Raw genomic sequence first — 18813 nt, 5'->3', positions numbered from 1 at the left:
AGGTTAGCTTCAACCTGCAATCCTCAGATCTTGGCCTCCTGAGTAGCTAGGATTATAAGCATGAGCCACCAGCCCCAAGCCATTGCCATTTTTATTGCTGTTACAATTATCAATCTTACCGCCCTTGGGCTCATCTTCATCCCCTTATCACAACTACTGTCCCAATCATTACTCTCAACACCATTAACACATTCATCTGTCACTACCATCACCTCTTCGATCATCACAGATATGACAGAATTATCATTACTGCCTTCAGTGCCCCATCACTACCTGTTCCCACCTTCATCACCATCACTGTTGTCACCATCTCAATCATCATTCCTCTACATCATTTCTATTCCTCTGTGTACATGGGGGGGCGGGTAGGGTGCAGGGTGCTGTTCCTGGAGCTTGAATTTAGGTCCTGGACACTGTCACTGAGCTTTTCTACTCAAGGCTAGCATTCTATCATTTAAAAAAACCTATTTATTAATACAAACACATAAACCATAATGGAGTAAGAACTTTAAATATCCAGGTCATAACATACAGGAGACAACTTGATGTCCAGGGAGGAGAGAAAGCTCGAGGGAGACTGCAACAGATCAGATTCCCACATAGGACAAGGCTTCTTCATCAGCAAAGGGGGACCCAGCTCCAACAGTGTCTCAAGTCCCCACTCCTCGTCCAGGACCATGAGGGGTATTCCGCTCAGGGGGAGGTGTGGGATCTGGTGTTCTTCAGGCAGATCAAAACTCTCAAAATCTAGAAGGTTGAAGGGGAAGAATTTTTCTATTTCTGGGTAGACATTGGAGGCAGAAACGGAGGTTGATGCTTTCATAGTCGTCTCAGTAATGTTTTTGCCAGTAAAGCTTAGGTGCTTTTGTTTGAGCAGTCCATTAGTCTTCACTGGCTTCTCTGTAGCTCTGTTAACTGTTCCCAAAATCTTCCTGGAAGTTTTAGGTAAGGCCGATGGAGCATTAAAGACCTTCTCAATGTGTGGTGTTAAAACTTGAGTTCTCCCATCCAAGGCTTTGACAGGTCTGAATCCCAGCTTCAGCCCCTCCTTAAGAGCCATATCGATGCCTGTTTGCCCATTTTCCTTGCCAACAAAGATCACAGTAGCCATCCTGGATTTCTAAGGATGAGATGTGTATATGAGATGCAAATGGATCCCAACAGCCAAACTCCAAGACACTACTGCTTTCTATCACTTGAGCCACAGCTGTACTTCCAATATATTTGGTGCTTAATTGGACATAAGAGTCTCATGGACTTTCCTGCTTGGACTGGATTTGAATTGCAATTCTTAGATCTCAGCCTCCTGAGTAGCTAGGCTTATAAGCATGAGCCACTGGCACTCAGTTTATTTCTACTTTTAGCATAACCATGGCCACCTCTACCATGAGTCTTGTCATCACTTCCACTGCTCTCATCATCATCACGAAGCCCATTAATGTCATGCCTATCAGAACCTGTGCTATCACCATTAAGTTAGTCAGATTTGTCTTCACTGTGACAAAATACCTGAGAAAAATAACTTAATGGAGAAATGATTTATTTTAGCCCACAGTTCTGTCCATCATGGTAGGGAAGGTATAGCAGAGCCGAGCCACATATATCATGGTAGCCAGGATCAGAGCAAGAACGCCTGCTTAAATTGGGTCTCTCCTTTCATCTGGACCCCCAGATTGGAGGCTGGTACTACCCACATTCAGAACAGATCTTCACCTTTAATTTATCCTCTAAGAATATCATCACAGGCATACCCAGAGGTGTGCTTTACTAATCTCCTAAGCCCTTCTCAGTTCAATCAAGGTGACAAGATTAATCATCACAATCCTTTATAACCTCCACCTCTGCCTCCATTGTCATCCTCACCACACTTTCATTATCACTGACACCATCAATGCTAGAAGTTTTAACATTGTCATGATAACTATTCTATTATTAATGTATTGTATCATTGTGGGCCCACAGATAAAAATAGGTTCTTAGAAAATAGAGGGTGACAGTGGAAACTCAAAATGTGGGAATATGGAGGTCTCAAAATGTCCACTTCCCTGAAGAGTTCAGAAATGTAGAACAAGACCTTAGACCTACCACAGCATACAGTAAGGACAGCTGGCCATCAATACACAGAACCATGTCATGACAGATACTCTCTATGGAGCCCCAAGATGGTGGCCTGAGAGGCAGAAGTTAAAGAAGCATCATGAAAGGAGTTGAAAATGCCCAGGAGGAGAAGCAAAGAGTATGTGAATTCTAGATCTAGTCGCTGGCTAAGGAACGGCTTTCTTATATACCCCTGAATCATCTTGGTGTGCTAATCTCCTCTCTAAAACTGACTCTGTGACTCAGCAAGAGGTTGTAAGGCCTGGTCTAAAGAAGATATTACCATAGCCGGGCGCCAGTGGCTCACACCTGTAATCGTAGCTACTCAGGAGGCTGAGATTAGAGGATCACGGTTCAAAGCCAGCCCAGGCAGGAAAGTTCGTGAGACCCTTATCTCCAATAAACCCGCTAGAAAACCGGAAGTGGTGCTGTGACTCAAGCGGTAGAGCGCTCACCTTGAGCTGAAGAGCACAAGGACAGCGCCCAAGCCCAGAGTTCAAGCCCCACGACAAAAAAAAAAGAAGGTATTGCCTGCATTGCAAAGAGGGGATAGCTTCCCCAACATTGCCACCTTCCTCTCTCTTCTATTCCTTCCCCTCCTGAGCCCCCTATTGACTTCTCTTCCCTTCTCAGCCTTTTTTCCTTTACTGCCCTCAGCTCTTCTCCTAGCACCTCTACAAACCTATTGTCCCAATTGCCAGACTTCCCTTCAGCCTGCCTTCCCTGTGAGAGCCACAGGGAACTAGGAGAAATCCTTTTTTTAAAAAATGGAGGCTGGACTGTTTCCTGAATCTGTAGTCCATTTTACTCCATTAATCCTGCTGCCAAGAAGGGAAGAGGCTCATTAAATGATCAGATTCTTGCAACTAAGTCTGCCTCTCTCTCTCCTTCTTCAAACCCATGTGGCCCTATGCCTCTGCTTTCTGAGCTTCTCTTACAGGTAGGCATTCTGGGACTACCTCCACATTTCCAGCTTCTTGATCAGGTCTTTGTACATTCACTCTCCCACTCCCCACATGGCACATCTGTCCCTTGCAGCTTAGCTCTCCTTATTCTAATTGCTATCACCACCACCAACAATCATCACCTACTGGTGCTCACCACGTGTTGGCTCATAAGCTAGGACTCTTGTCTATGTTGGACTAGTTCATGTTCCCTATATCGCTGTAAGCTTGGCATGATTCCTTCCCCATTTCACTTGCCAGAAAATTGGAATGTAGATGGATTAAAGGACCAAAGTAATATCATGAGCAAGTACAGAGCTAGTACGCCAACCTAGGTCAGTCTGACCTCAGAACATATGTCCTAAACTCCTAACTTCTCTGCCTGCCACCCACTCCCATGGGGACAGACTCAGCAGTGCACTCCTTATGTCCATGCCCAGGGTAGCACATGCCATACACACTCCCACAGACCTACTCTATGCTCACATATCACACACACGTACATGTGGAACACATCCCTGGGAAGAATACACCTTCTCAGTCTAGTCAGTTGATAAGCATTGATTGAACTGCTACTGTGGGCCAGCATGGCTAGCTCTGTATAGCATTAGACACTATAGACATACAAGAGAAGAAGGAGATACCACATCTAGATGTCTACCATAATCCAGACCCACAGGCTGTGGTCACAAGAATATGGGTTAGGTTGTACAGATACACATGTGCACATATGATACACATGTGCACATATGATACACATGTGCACATATCACAAACACACACACACACACACACACATACACACACACTACAGGGCCTGGCACTCCTAAGTACAGGAGACCTATGGACAGTGGGACATATATTTGATAGCATATTATTTGATTTAGGTAGATAGGGGAGGTGGAAAGGCCAGAGGTTATTGACTGAGCTTACTGAAACTAGATCTAAAAATCCTAGACTACCTAAACTAGGAGGGAGGAACTCCAGACATCCCTTCTCTATTCCTTCTCAATGATCTTCGTTGTTAACAGAGAGGTTTAGTCTGGAAGGGGGTGGGGAAAGGGTGCATCCTGCCAACCAGCCTCCATAGGCTCTGAGGCCCAAACTACCTCTCTGAGCTCTGGAGACCCAGGGTGAGCAGCTAGGAGCTTTCCCACGCTACTCCATCACTCTGGGCCAGACTTAGCCCCACTTAACTCCCCGGTATGGGAAATGGACAGGAAATTAAAGATAACTAGGCAGTTTCAGAGGATTAAGGATAAGGGAAAGCAACATAATTATGACATAGTTGCTATCGGACAGGAGAACATACCAAAAGAAATGTAAATGGCCTCAGATCAGTCCATTACAAGAACCAGGGCAGAGCCAGCAAGCAGATAACAGAGTCCTGAGTGTGGGACAGAAACCATCACCCAGCAAGGAAACAACTCAGCCCAGCCTAGCAAGGCAGTGGGCCCAAGAAAAGGGGCTGAAAGACAGATGGCTTTGTGCCTGCTGACTTGGTAGAGCCTCTGGCAACCAGAAGAATAGTGTCCTTGGCTTGGCATCTGGCATCCCTAAGCCAGTTCCTTTTAAGTCCTAAAAGAAGAACTTGGAGCCCAAGGATCCATGACTGGGAAAATCCCTGGTAAGTGTGGAGCACTAGAAAATTACTATTCTATCTATGTGGCCTTGGACAAGTCTTTTCCTCTCTGGACTTTGATCACCATGTTTACAATAAATGAGCTTTTGAAGTGGCACTGTGGCTCAAGTGGTAGAGGGCTAGCCTTGAGCTGAAGAGCTGAGGGACAGCACCCAGATGCAGAGTTCAAGACCTATGACTGACAAAAAAAGAAAAAAGTTATAATTAAATAAATGAGCTTTAAGGGGGCTGGGAAGGTGGCTCAGTGGTAGAGCGCTTGCCTTGCATGCCTGAGGCCCTGGGTTTGATTCCTCAGCACCACATTCAAAAAGAATAAAGCCAGAAGTGGTGCTGTGGCTCAAGTGGTAGAGCGCTAGCCTTGAGCTGAAGAGCTGAGGGACAGCGCCCAGGCCCAGAGTTCAGGCCCTACGACTGTACCCCCGCCCCCATAAAAAAAGAAAGAAAAGAAAATGTAGAGAGGTACCCAAGGTCTAAGGGCAAGTAACAGACATAACACTTGGTATGAACAAGAAGAGACAAAAATAAGAAAAAGCAAGTAGAATACTGTTCAAATCCTGATATTCACTGTGGAGCCAGAATCATTCTTTTCAGGGCTCGGTTTTTCTATCTGTAAGATGGGGCTCTTGCTGGCATGGAATCTGATTATTTATGTTGTAAGGGCAAAAGAGATCATAAGGCAAGTTCAGGGTCACTGGAACAGGAGTTTAGCTTGGAAAAGAGGAGACTCAGTTAGAAGAAAGGGGGAGAAAATTAACATTTATACTATGTGCCAGGCCAGCTTGGGATACATAACAAGTTCCAGCCCAGCTTGGACTACAGGGCAAGACCCTGTCTCCGAAAAACAAACAAAAACAATAATGAAAATAAATAAAGCTGTAATCCCAGTATTCAAGAAGTGGAGTCAGGAGGATCATGAATTGGAGGACAGCCTGGGCTACATAGCAAAACACTGTTCTCTAAAACAATAAAACATTTTTTTAATCTGCCAGCAAAGCTCACAAAGACAATGATGAAAGCTCCTCCCAACAACTCAAAGATGGGAATACCTATCTCCAGTTCACAGATAAGAAAACTGAGTCCTAGGGCAACTAAACTGGAAAATGGCATGTATAGAATTGGAGCTGGGCACCAGTGCCTCACGCCTGCAATTCTACCTACTTGGGAAGCTAAGATCTGAAGATCGTAATTGAAACCAGCTCATTCAGGAAAGTGTGTGAGACTCTTATCTCCAATTAGCCACCAAAAAAGCCAGAAATGGAGCTGTGGCTTAAGTAGTACAGCACTAGCCTTGAGCAAAAGTTCAGGGACAACCCCCAGGCCCTGAGTTCAAGCCCCAGGACACACACAAACACACACACACACACACAGAATTGGGAGCCAGGTTTGTCTGGGAGTCCAGGGTATGGTACTGTAAACATTGGCAGCCTTCTATGGGCATCAAATGAGAGGAGCGAAACAGGTCATACACCCAATAAATACTTCCTGAACACTTACTATGCTCTGAGCATGGGGGAACATAACCTCAAGCAACACAACATCTCTGCTCCCATGGAAATGAAATTTTAGAGGGCTCACCTCTGGGATCCCTTTCTGGTCTGTTCATGACATTCCATCTTTACCATTATCCTGGGGCAAATCTCTGCTCTTTACCAAAATTTACCCCTATCAAAAACCTTCCTCCAAGGGAAGTCAAAAGGAAAATTCTCTGCCTCCATGCTTAACACACACACACACACACACACACACACACACACACACACACCAACCCTGGTGTCCTGAGTAGCTTCCGGCCCGGCCAAGAACAAAGGCTAGAGGACTGTTTCTCTGGGACATCATGTGCCTCCTCCCAGGGTGTGGGGGCTGAGGACCCTGGCCTGGCCTAGACCTGACCCCAGTGAGCTGTCTTTGGGAACAATGGTCACAGGCGTTTCCCCAAGACTCCCACCAAGGATGGGAAGTAGAGCTCAGGACAGGCTGCCCTAAGCATTGTTTAGACGGCAAATTTCCTGGCTAAATTGGCAGCCAGAGCCCCTAAGGTCCTGAAGTAGGCCTGGGAGGGCCAGTATTTTTCTTCTCCTCTAGAATAAAGCAAATTTTCTGCTCCCATCTTCCCTCCAAGGAGACCCCAGAGCAAAGAACTAGCTCGTTCAGCCCAAGATGGCATACAGGCTGGCACAGCCCTATTCTGTGCCACACAGAAGTAGCTACCCTAGGCCAGGAGGCTTCTGGGCCACAGAGCAAAGCAGTGGAACACCATTTCAGATAATCATGCAGTAGCAGGTGGCAAGCAGTCCAGTGTTGGCAACAATCATTCCAGGAGGTAAGCAGCCACACATGTACACAAACAACAGCTCAGTGAGGGACACTCAACTAGGTGAATTCTAGCTGGCTTTAAGCAGGTGACATGCCAAGCCACTCAGTGATGGACTAGGTAGGTACCCTGCTCTTCCCTCCCAGCTGATCTGAGCAAGGGGCTACGGGCACAGTCCTGTAGGAAGCACTGGGGAGGAGGAATACCAAGGCATCCAGGCAACCAAGAGAAAAGATTAAACCCTCAGCAATTCGAAGAACTCACCCCCAGCCCCTGCCCAGCCCCGCCCTGAGCCTTTGATCACACACACGCAGGCTGGCCCTGGCCCTGCCCTCCACATGGCCACATTTCTTCTGTCTCCCTCTACCCCCACCCCCTACAACACATCTGGGAAGGACGCTGCTGGGCCTTTCTGCCTCACCTCTATGTGAACCTCTCCTTTGATCGTACCATCCACAAGATGGGAGGGAGGGAGGGAGGGAGAGAAAGAGAGAGAGAGAGAGAATTGGTTGGAATGGGGGAGAACAGAAAAGAGAATTCACCCCCCCTTTTTGTCTCCCTATATGGCTCAGAAGAGTCAGGCTGTTTGCTGACACTCTTCCAGCAAAACTTGAAACCCACGTTCTGAGCCTGACCTTCCATCGGCTGAGACTTCAAGGAATCCCACGGTATCAACTGGAAAGAAGTAGAGAATGTGTCCTCCGGATGACAGAGAGGCACCTGTTTATTCTTCTCCATCCTAGCCATGCAGATAAATATAACAGCTCTCTTACTGTTTTGCACAGTACCTCCTCTCAACTCTAGGAAGAAATCATTCTTATACCCATGGTACAGATGTATAAACTGAGCCTTTCACAAGGCAAAATGACTTACCTGCTCCAGGTTACTTGGCAAGGAAGAGGTGGCACGAGGATTTCATGTCAGGCCTGTGGCCCCCTAGATGGCTTAAACAGCCCCTCTATTTTTAGTGCAGAACAGAGAGACTAGACAGAACACCTGGCCTGCTGCAAACTTGTTATTTAATAAGTACTTATTGAGCAGGTTACGGAGGCACATATCTGTAATCTTAGCACTTGGGAAGTTGAGGCAGAAGAATCAGGCATTTTTGTTAGCCTCTGGCTACATCATAGCAAGATTGTCTCAAAAATCCAAGGGCTGAGGATGTGGCTTAGTGGCAAAGTGCCAGCACAAGGAAAGGAAAGGAAAGGAGAAAAGAATGCAAGAAAAGGGGTGAGGGAAAGAAAGGAAAAGAAGCTGGGTGTGGTGGCTCACTCCTGTAATACTAGGTACTTAGGAGACTGAAATCTGAGGATCGTGGTTTGAAGCCAGCCTGGACAGGAAAGTCTTTTGAGACTCTTATAGCCAATTAACAAACAATAAAAGCTAGAAGTAGCTCAAAGTGGTACAGCACTAACCTTTAGCAAAAAAGCCCAGAGACAGCACCCAGGCCCTCAGTTCAAGACTCACAACTAACAAGAAAGGAAAGAGAAAGAAAAGGAAGGAAGGAAGGAAGGAAGGAAGGAAGGAAGGAAGGAAGGAAGGAAGGAAGGAAAGAAGGAAGGAAGGAGAGAGAGAGGAAAAAAGGAAGGGAAAGAAAAAGAAAAGAAAGGAAAATAAAAGAAAAAAAGAAATATGTACCTACTGACCAGTTGGTTCCTAGGGTAAGGTCATGTTGAACTGCTAATGGTAGCTTTTCCTAATTCAGCAACCCCCAGCCACTGCCATTGTCTGCAGTATCCCAATTCCCTATCCCTTATTCCTTGTGCCCTCTCTGAAATGCTGCCTGTCAAGCCTTAGCAAAGACCTGAGCCCATCTCCCCAGCACCCTGGATCCTGGAGTCAGAGGCCCCTCATCTCCTCAGTTGCTCAGCCTATGGTGTGGCTCAGGGACTGGAGGGAAGCCTGAGTCATCCCTAGGCCAGGAAGCACAAAGTTTGGCAGGATTCCTGGGCCCCACTAGGGAAGGAGCAAGCGCATTGACTTACAGAGGCCATCCTAGGGCAGGGAAGAGTCCATGGGGAAGAGGTATGAGTGAGTCTGTGGAGATGGGAGACAAGCAGTATAATGGAGTCAATGGGCCCTGGCCAAGGGTAAGGACCTAGGGAACATTGGAGGCAGTTGGTGAGGGAAGGGAAACACAGAGAGGCCAGCAGGACTTTCTGTCCAGTCTTCCTTCCCAAGCCAGGCTGCAGAACTGAAGCCCTCTGTTCCCTCAGGGGTGTGTGACAGTGGAGCATTTGCAGAGGAGGGATCTCCTTCTGCCCTACAGGGAGAGGGTGCCACCTCTTTCCACCTCCCTCCACCTCATCCTGTCACATCCTTGGCCACCAATGTTTGAAAACATACTAGTTCTTGGCTGGCTGTTTACTTAGGAATAAAAAACATCAAGTTTCAAGTTCATTCCCACAGCTTTAGCTCTTACCTCTCAGCAGACCATTCCAGTCCAAACTGCTCCTCTGAGCTCTGGGCCCACAAAGTGGACAACCTACTCCATATGTCCTCCCAGGTGACCCTTGGATACATTTAGCTCAACTGGGCCCAAATCCAAACTCTCTCTCTCCACCCCTATTCCTCCACCCCTGAGACAAAATCTACCCTCTCTCTAGAAATGATGTCACTACCCATGAGCTAGGCATGGTACTGCGTATGTCCCTGTCCTTTTTTCCTCCCAGACATGCACAGAAAGAAGCAGCAGGAGATCACCCACAAAAGCCTGCCCTTCATCAGCTTACAAGCTTTTCTGATGTATAATGAGAAAGTCACTGTGTGGGTTACTAACAAATGAGATAGGGTAATAACAGGGGACTATAGAGATGGAGAAGAAAAGTATCTGCTCCTGGTTTGGCAGTAGAGATCATGAAAGACTTCATAAAGCTGAATCCTAAATAAGGAGTAGCAACCAGCCTGGGGTGTGAAGTTGTCAAATTAGGTTTCAGGATGGGGCCATGAGGGTAGGAGTCTCACAGGTAAACAAGAGCATATGCAAGCTAGATTCCTGTGGCTCACACTTGTAATCCTAGCTACTAAGGAGACTGAGATCTGAGGATCCCGGTTCAAAGCCAGCCCAGGCATAAAAGTTTGTGAGACTCCCTCCCCCATGGTATAACCCCTGCTTTCACTGTATTTGAGGTTGGTATAATTTGTGGAGGGGAAGGGAAAAAACAAATCGTTTAAATAGGGATACAGGTGGATCCATTGCAACAATGAGGTGTACAAGTCATTATGTTGAAAACAAACTTTACAACTTTGGTAGGGGGGAGGAGGATTGGGTGGGGCAGGAGGGGAGGATGGGAAGGGATGGGAAGGGGAAACAAAGGAGGAGGCTACAATGCTTGATAAGAAATGTACTCATTGGGCTGGGAAGGTGGCTTAGTGGTAGAGTGCTTGCCTTGCATGCCTGAGGCCCTGGGTTCGATTCCTCAGCACCACAGAAGCAAAAAGAAAAAAGCCGGAAGTGGCGCTGTGGCTCAAGTGGTAGAGCACTAGCCTTGAGCTGAAGAGCTGAGGGACAGTGCCCAGAGTTCAGGCCCCATGACCGGACCCAAAAAAAAAAATGTACTCATTATCTTGCCCATGTAATTGTAACCCCTCTGTACAGTATTTTCACAATAAAATTAAAATAAAATAAAATGAAGTCTGTGAGACTCATTAATATTAACCAGCAAAAAGCTTAAAGTGGAGGTGTGGCTCTAAGTGATAGAGTGCCAATCTTAAGCAATGAGCTAAGGGATAGTGCTCAGGCCCTAAGTTCAAGCTCCAATACCAAAAAAGAGCATATGCAAAGGCTAAAGGTTATAAAGGAGAACGTGAAGTAAAAGGACAGAGAGAGAGACAGAGACAGAGACACAGAGAGACAGAGACAGAGAGCAAGCAAGAATCAAAGCTATGAAATGGGATGGGGGCAATGCCTGCTAAGAGATAAAGGTAGAGAAGTGGCTGTGTGGCTGGACCTTGTAGCCATTGAAAGGAATTTAGCCTCTACCCCAAGACCATCAGGAGCGATTGGAGTACTTTAAGAAAGCAAGTGAAACTCTAATGTGAGTTTACCTGGTCTTCCTTCAACTGTCAACCACGTTGTCAAACAGTATCATGGCTCTCTACAACCGCTCTCCTATCAACTTCAGGAGCTCAGAACACTGTACTAGCCTTCACACAGTCCCTCAGGTTCAGGTCTCATGTTCCAAGTTAGCCTCCAACCAGGAAGGGAAAAACTGTTTCATAGATATGTAGACATATGCAGTCTGATCATCTCTTACCATGCTTCAAGTACAGATAGTCCCAATTTATGATGGTTCCATTATGACTTTTTACTTTTCAGTGCTATAAATTGCATATGCATTCAGTACAAAATCTGCTTTTGAATTTTGATCTTCTCCTGGTACTCTCATGAAGCTGGGTAGTGGCAATGAGTTGAAGCTCCCAGCCAGCTACACAATTGATCTTGATGACAAACAACTGATGCTCTACCACGTTGCTAAATTATTATGTTAGCAAGCTAGCTATAGAAAATGCATCTTTGACTTTGGGTTTATTGGGGAGTGGCCCCCTCATAAGTCAAAGAGTTCCTGCACATCCATAATTCCGAGTGACCTTAATCTCAGTTATCTTCAACATAAAGTTAGAAGCTGAAGGTATACCTCAAGTGCTAGAGTGCCAGATGAGCAAGTAAGCCAAGCAAATACAAGGTTCTGGGTTCAAACCTAGTGCTGGCCAAAAAAAAATAGTTTTGCCAATACTAGTGGGTCTGGGCACTTCATCTCCAATTAATGATCAAAAGACAGAATGAAGGTGTGGTTCATAGAGTGGAGCAAAAAGCTGAGCATGAGTGCAAGGCTTTCCGTTCAAGCCATGGGACTGGCAGGTAGAGAGAGAGAGAGAGAGATACAGAGAGAGACAGAGAGAGACAGAGTGTGTCAGATTTTGCATTAAGACATAGACTTTGCCCTCTCTGGATTCAGCTCCATCCCTGCTGTCCCTTCTACCCTCCACTAGACTTGGTGCAACAGGTTCCAGACACCGCATACCTCTGGGCTTTGCCTGTACCTCCAGTCCTTTCTGTAGATGACCCTTCTCAACTGTCTGTGGTTTCTGCAGATTGGACTAGCATTACCTGCATGTAATTCCCAACCCCTTTCCTTTTCCCTCAGCAACTCAACACAGCTCGAATCCCACTCCTGGAGATTCTAGAGCTTGTTTGTCATTGTAAGGTAACCCCCACCAGGGATAAAGTCACATTTTACCAGAATAACATCTGCCTCCAAGGGTCAGTCGACTTCTGCCTCTGTTCTGATCCTCTGGGGGACAACTTGCTAGCTTAAGCCCTAGAAATCTGCCCTGAAGCCTAGATTTAGTCCACCTTGCATACTCCTTTACAGGCTTCTGGGCAGATGCTGCACTATGACCTCTTCAATCTCCAATCCCAGCAATCCTTAAGCTGGCAAATTCTTGTTGGACAGTGTTATCAAAGTCCTGCCCTGCTTTTTCAGGCCTCTGTACACTCCACCCCACTCCTAGTTCTCATTGGTATTTCTGAGAGTGAAACTCAGGGCCTTGCATATGCAAAATGAGATGGAGTTTCACTATATAGAGCCTGGAATGGCCTTCAACTTGTGATCCTCCTATCACCTACCAAATGCTGAGATCACAGATGGGTGCCACCACATCCAAGCAGCTTTGAATGGACTTTTCCAGCCTGCAATGAGAGCTTTCCTGCTTACGTGAGGACTAGAGGCTGATGGGGGGCTCTTTTGAAGGGGAGGTCAGCACTCTCATATGGATACCCAGGTCCTGATCAGCAAGAGGAAAGGGCAAGGGGGTGCAACTAGATCTGCTCCTGGGCAGTCATTGTTGTAACTGGAAATCAGAAAGGGCATCTCACCTCCTCACCTGCCCAACACCTTCTTCTCCTAGACAAGAGCCAGCTTGGGGGCTGAAGGGATTTAAGAGAGGCAGGGAGCTCTACAAATATGCCTCAATCCAGGACTAACTCAGGAAGTTTGGGGCTGTCTCCCCTCCTCCCCACCACCAAGCTGCTGAGCCCTCTCCTAGCATCAGCTTGGGGCCTCTGGGCTGCTTTCAGGAAGTGGGGTGCTTCTGTACAGCCCAGCCTGGAGCGGGGAGGGAGGGGAGAAATGGCTTGATATGGATTTTTGTGGTTGGAGGTGATTGGAATCCCAGCTGTGCTCCCCAGCCCCCTCCCTTCCTCTTCTCCATCAGCACCCCTCCTCCTTCAGAGATGGGCAGAGAGGAGGGAAGGGGGAGAAGTGGGGCTCCATCAGCCCCTCAGTGCTTAGAGATACTCTAATACACACAGTAGCCAGATTTACTAACACAATAACCAGCAGGCCTGATAGGTAGGCCAGATATTTGAGGGAGACTATCCTGATTAACTTGGGGATAGCTTCAGAGTGTGTCTTTATAAACTTTTCCCAGAGAGGAGGGTCCCAGCCTTGGCTGCACATGTATGTGATAAAAATGTTGATGCCTGTACCTCTGTTAGAACTGGTCTCAGCTGGAGCCTAGGTTGGCAAAGTCTACTACCTCCCCCAATATTTGTATTGTACACTGGGTATGGGCCCCTTGCTTTAGGGCTTGACTTTTCAACCTCCCCCCTACTGACAGTTTCCCAAATATGATAAGATCTGCTTAGTCCTGTGCATTGATGAAGGTTTCATGACAGCATCCCTGAACTCTATCCACTAGACATCTCTCCAGAACTCTAATAAGGATAGAGGCATGCCATCCATTGAGGCAAAAAGCACAGACAGAAGAGCAGGTTTGGAGCAAACAGCAGCTGGTGGAGTCAATTGAGACATGTTGAATTGAAAATGTGTGGAGGTGATGGGCTGGGAAGGTGGCTCAGTGGTAGAGCGCTTGCCTTGCATGCCTGAGGCCCTGGGTTCAATTCCTCAGAACCACATAAGCAAAAACAAAAAAGCCAGAAGTGGTGCTGTGGCTCAAGGGGTAGAGTGCTAGCCTTGAGCTGAAGAGCTGAGGGACAGCGCCCAGGCCCAGAGTTCAGGCCCCATGACCAGACCCGCAAAATGTGTGGAGGTGATTCAGGTAAAAAAAAAAATACTGCTGGAGAGCTTATAGAAAAAGTTTAAGACTTGTTTAGTTTGACTTGTCCATTTATGTTCATAAGACTAGTGTGAAAATTTAGGGCTTCCTTAATTCAGTTACTCATTGTTTTAAAGGTAGATGGCTAGCTGGCTCACTCCTGTAATCTTAGCTACTCAGAAGGCTGAGATCTGAGAATTGTGGTTCAAAGCCAGGCCTGGAAGGAAAGTCTATGAGAGTCTTATCTCCAATTAACTACCCCCAAAAAGCCAGAAGTACAGCTGCACCTCAAGTAGGAGAGCACCAGTCTTGAGTGAAAAAGCCAAATGAGAGCTCAAGGCCCTGAGTTCATGCTCCAGTACTGGCACACAAGGGAAAAAATAATAAAACCAAAACAACACAAAATTAAATAGGTAGATGACTATAGGTGGCTATAAAACAAGAAATAAATACTTTGGTTAATATTGTGCTTAAACAATGATCATAGATAAATTTCACTAAGGAGATAAAGAAGCAGAAGGGAATGAAAAGTAGATGAAGAAGGAGAGAGGAGCCAGGCACCAATGGCTCACACCTGTAATCCTAGCTACTCAGGAGGCTCAGATCTGAGGATTGGGTTTCAAAGCCAGTCCAGGCAGGAAAGTCCGTGAGACTTTTATCTCCAACAAACTACTCAGAAAAAACCAGCAGTGGCATTGTGGCTAGAGTGCTAGCCTTGAGCACAAAGAGGCTCAGGGACAATGCCAGGCCCCACAACTGACAAAAGAAGAAGGAGAGAGGAATGGAAAGGGGAGATGAGGAAGGGAGGGGTAAGAAGGATAGGGAAGGTAGAGGAGAGGGCTTAGGACACCAAGGACCTTCCACAGGAAAGACTATGAAACGGTGGTCAGTGATTCTGGAGAAAATCTGCCAAGTGTTTGAACTCCTGCCTATTTCTACCTCTCCCAGGTTCTTTCCTCAGAGCCTCAAAAGGATTTGGCTCAATGATCTCCAAGACCCATCTTGTTCTGTGGTCACAGCATTGAGTGACACAAGACAAGAAAGCAGCAAAGCTCTCTGGGAGCACAAGAAAACCTCCCAGCTTCTAGGAATCAGAAGAGTGTCTCAGTTCCAAAGCACAAAGCACCAAGAGGGTTTCCACAGGCTCAGGAGGTAAGGACTGGAAGTGGGGTAGGGATGGGAGGGGGTGAGGGCGTGGACTTTCCCAGCCAAAAGGAGCTGGTGAGGAAAAAACACAGAGACAGGAAAACACAAGGAACATTTTGGAAACCATGAGTAGTCTGCCACAGCTTGGGCCAAGGATACTAGGGTGGGGGAGGATGGGGGAAGTAGGGTGACGATATGTAAAATTAAAGGGACAATGGCTATGGTTGGCTAAGTTTTATCTGACATCAGTCTCACAGCTGTGTGAGCTGGGAGAAGTTGTCACTGACCACAGCCTCAGTTTTGTCATCTGTACCAACATTCATCTTTCCCCCTGACTCCTGCATGGAGAGGGGATGGAGAAGAGTTTTTAAGGCAATGGAGTTGTTATGTTTTCAGCCTCGTTCTGGATTTCTAGAAAGATTTCACAGATGAGGAATGATGGGAATCCCCAGGTGGAAGCTCAGGTTGGCCAAGGAGTCACTCACAGGAACTCTGGCCCTGCCAAGTAGACTTTCCAATCAAGGAAACAAAGCCAAAATCTGTTTGGTCAGAAGCTCCAAATAAACCTGATAGAGCCCCCCCCCCAAAAAAAAATATAGTCCTGTTTGGGACTAGCAAGCTACCATTATGTCACATGGATCATCTCAGAGGGATGGCAAAGCAAGGAGAGCCCTTGCATTAGTGCTGGCTATGGGTCACACCTAGGGCTTTTCCCAACACCCACATTGCACAGGTGAGACAATGGATAGGCAGCCAGAAAGCACAGGACTGGAGCCAGAATTCAGATTCATCTGAGTTATGCTTACCACCAATCCAGCTACCCTTGGCTCTGGAGATGCCCATCTGTGGCTGTTTGTCCACAGCCTCTGCAGGCTGCCTCTCCCCAAGATGGCCAATAGGTTCTCTAATGCCCACCTTCTCTTTCTCTTTATCTGCTCTGTCCTTTCCTGGCACACATGCCCTCTTATCCAACCTGGAAAGTAGTGGCTGTCCTCTCTACTGGGACCCAGGATACATGACACTAGAGTAAAGTATCCTTCCTATGACCTTGAGCTCTGGCAAGGCAGACTTCCCTTGTGCCGATTGGGGCAATGGCAGCTGAGTAGCAAAAAGACACACACACACACACACACACACACACACACACACATACACACACACATGCACACAAGCACACACACAGACACAGATGAGCCACGTCACAGTAGGCATGGCCAGGATCCTCTAGCCGCATGCCAGAGCAGCTGCCTCACATTCTCAGGCAGACAGCTGGGAATACCCCCATCAAGTGACAGAGCTCAGCTTCCACCTTGCCTTTTCTTCAGCCAGCCAGAAATACCCCCAAACAATTGATGGGGCACAGTCATTTCCTACAGCTTCAGATGGATCTCCAGGTCATCCTTGTCAACAGCCACCTCTTTCTGCTCTGTTGGCACTAAGGGACATAACACTAGCAAGCTGCATATAGAAGTACACTCAGTGTCTCCAGGAGCCCCTGGAGGCTGCATATATAGATACTATCCTCTCCCAAGTATGGACACTGATCAACACTGCTCATATGGAATTTTCTTCTGATAGGGCTCTTGGGGGGCTCCACAGCAGACCAAGATTGCTAGGATTTCAGTCCTGTAGTTCTAGTGCCAATTCTTATTTTATGTTGCAGCTCAGCAGCAGACAATGCCTGCTAGTGTTGCAGCTCCATTGCTAGCACTGCAGCAGTCCTTCTCAGGTTCTTATCTCAGGAATTCAAGGAATGAAATCTAGGAAAATATGGAAGATGAGTGCAAGGAACTTTACTCAAAAGAATCTCAATCAAAAGTTTCTGTTGCTTTCCCTGTGTCTGCTCACCTACTCTTTGTGGCTCTCAGGCTAGGGGTTTTTTTATACCCGGAGATATATTCTGATTGGTCACCCTCTACACAAATAAGGCATAATGCAACCAATTATTCAGATAAGACTTCCTGAGTCATTGAGAGCCTTCAGACCTGGAACAATAGTTCTCAATTGGGTCTGTTTTCCTTCACATACCCCTCCCCCTCCCCACCCACAAGTAAGACCATGAAGAATTAAGAGGCTGGAAATTTTTAAATATTGGAGAATTTTCCGTAGTCTGATCTCCGTTTGCCAAGCCAGCAAGAGCCTTCCACTGTAAGATGCTCCTCAGAGCCCTGAACCCTAAGTAATCTACCCAACTTGAAAACTTTTGAACTAAATTTACCCTTTCACCACCATGCCCTCACTAGGTAACTGATGTTGCAGGCATGGGCAAAGTCCTGGTTGTATAAGGGTAATCTAGGGCGCTCCAGGCTGACTCCACTCATGCTTTGCATACATATTGAACAGTTCCATGCATGCATGACCACATGCATACACAGCGCTCATGAATATGTTCACCTTCATATATACAGGTTCTCACATACCTGCACAAATGCTCACATAGACACTCAGTGCTTGCCTGGATACAGAAATGGTGACACTGTATATGCAATGTTCACATCCATACATATACATACATACTCAGTGTTCCGTGTATACTAATGCTTACTTGTAGGCATACTGCTCAGACACAGACATACTGATCATTTGCATTCACACATATATTCATATGTGAGTGTGGTGATCATGTTTATTCCTACTATTCACATGTATATACACATCCACAAGCCTTTGGCTCTCAGCTATCTCAGCATGTGAGTTCTAGTGCCAACTCTGAGCAAAGTCTACAGCTGGGTAATGGGATAAGAAACAAAAGTCAGAAAAGCATCTCTATGGAACTCTTGGGGTAGAAGTCCCATAGGTAATAAACCACATGAGCCCTTAGGTTTGCATGCAGGAACTACTGTGTCTGGAAAGATCCAGATGCTATTCTGATGCTTTGCATCTTTGCCAAGACTCCACGTGGGAGCTTTGCACAGGGATGGGCCCCATACCTTAAGCAATTTCATCCTGAGCTCTGTGAGAACAGTTGCAGGGGACACTTAGGTTCGAAAAGACTGAACTCAGGATTTAGATTTAAGGGAATTATGGATTCAGACCCCTGAAGGGCTGTCAGATGGCAGATGCTAGGAGACAGGACTAGGTAGGACTCATTGATGGGAACCACAGCGAGACCAGTTGAGATGAAACTTCTGACAGAGAGTAACGCTGAGATGAGTCAGGACACACTGGAGGTAGGGAGCTCCCCGTAGCTGCAAGTATGCAAGCCTAGTTTAGGCAATGAGTGAGCAGGAAACTGCTCAGGGACTCAAGTATTGGCTATGGGATGAGATGGCCCTAAAGGTACTTCCAACCCAAGGATTCTATGGCACTAGCATTGCAGTTCATTGTCTTCATGCTCCAGATGAGTAGGCTGAGGCCCAGAGAGAGACAGGGACAAGCTCAAGGTCACATAAAGTGTTGGTGGGACTCAGAGGAACAGTCTCTAGATTCCTCCATCCTAGCCTTGGATCCTTTACTCCTTGGACTGGCTCAGCCAGAACAAACGGCGGCAGGCCGTGCTTCCCTCTCCAGCCTCATCCTGGGTGGTCTGACACCGTGGTCTTTCCCAGCCCTGGCTTGGGCTCAGCTGATGGATGGGCTCCTTGTTGGACTGCCTCTGGCTCCGACTCCAGCTC

General features: G+C 46.9%; 1 protein-coding gene across 1 annotated transcript; it reads right to left on the bottom strand.

Moving 5' to 3' along the window:
• Positions 1 to 471: 471 nt before the first annotated feature.
• LOC105997279 (securin-like) lies at positions 472 to 8134 on the bottom strand. The gene is made up of 2 exons (XM_013031649.1): positions 7868 to 8134; positions 472 to 1120 (listed from the first exon to the last, which is right to left on the bottom strand). The coding sequence occupies exon 2, from the start codon at positions 1109 to 1111 to the stop codon at positions 509 to 511; it is 603 nt and encodes a 200-aa protein (XP_012887103.1). The 5' UTR covers positions 1112 to 1120; positions 7868 to 8134; the 3' UTR covers positions 472 to 508.
• Positions 8135 to 18813: the final 10679 nt, after the last annotated feature.

Source organism: Dipodomys ordii, unplaced genomic scaffold, assembly GCF_000151885.1.
Source record: "Dipodomys ordii isolate 6190 unplaced genomic scaffold, Dord_2.0 Scaffold142, whole genome shotgun sequence".
NCBI classification, from domain to species: Eukaryota; Metazoa; Chordata; class Mammalia; order Rodentia; family Heteromyidae; genus Dipodomys; species Dipodomys ordii.
Note: the sequence above shows the minus strand (reverse complement) of the source record. Positions and strands in the feature narration are given on the sequence as shown.

Excerpts from the sequence above, each read along its gene's own strand:
- LOC105997279 (XM_013031649.1), bottom strand. The coding sequence starts at position 1,111 with ATGGCTACTGTGATCTTTGTTGGCAAGGAAAATGGGCAAACAGGCATC.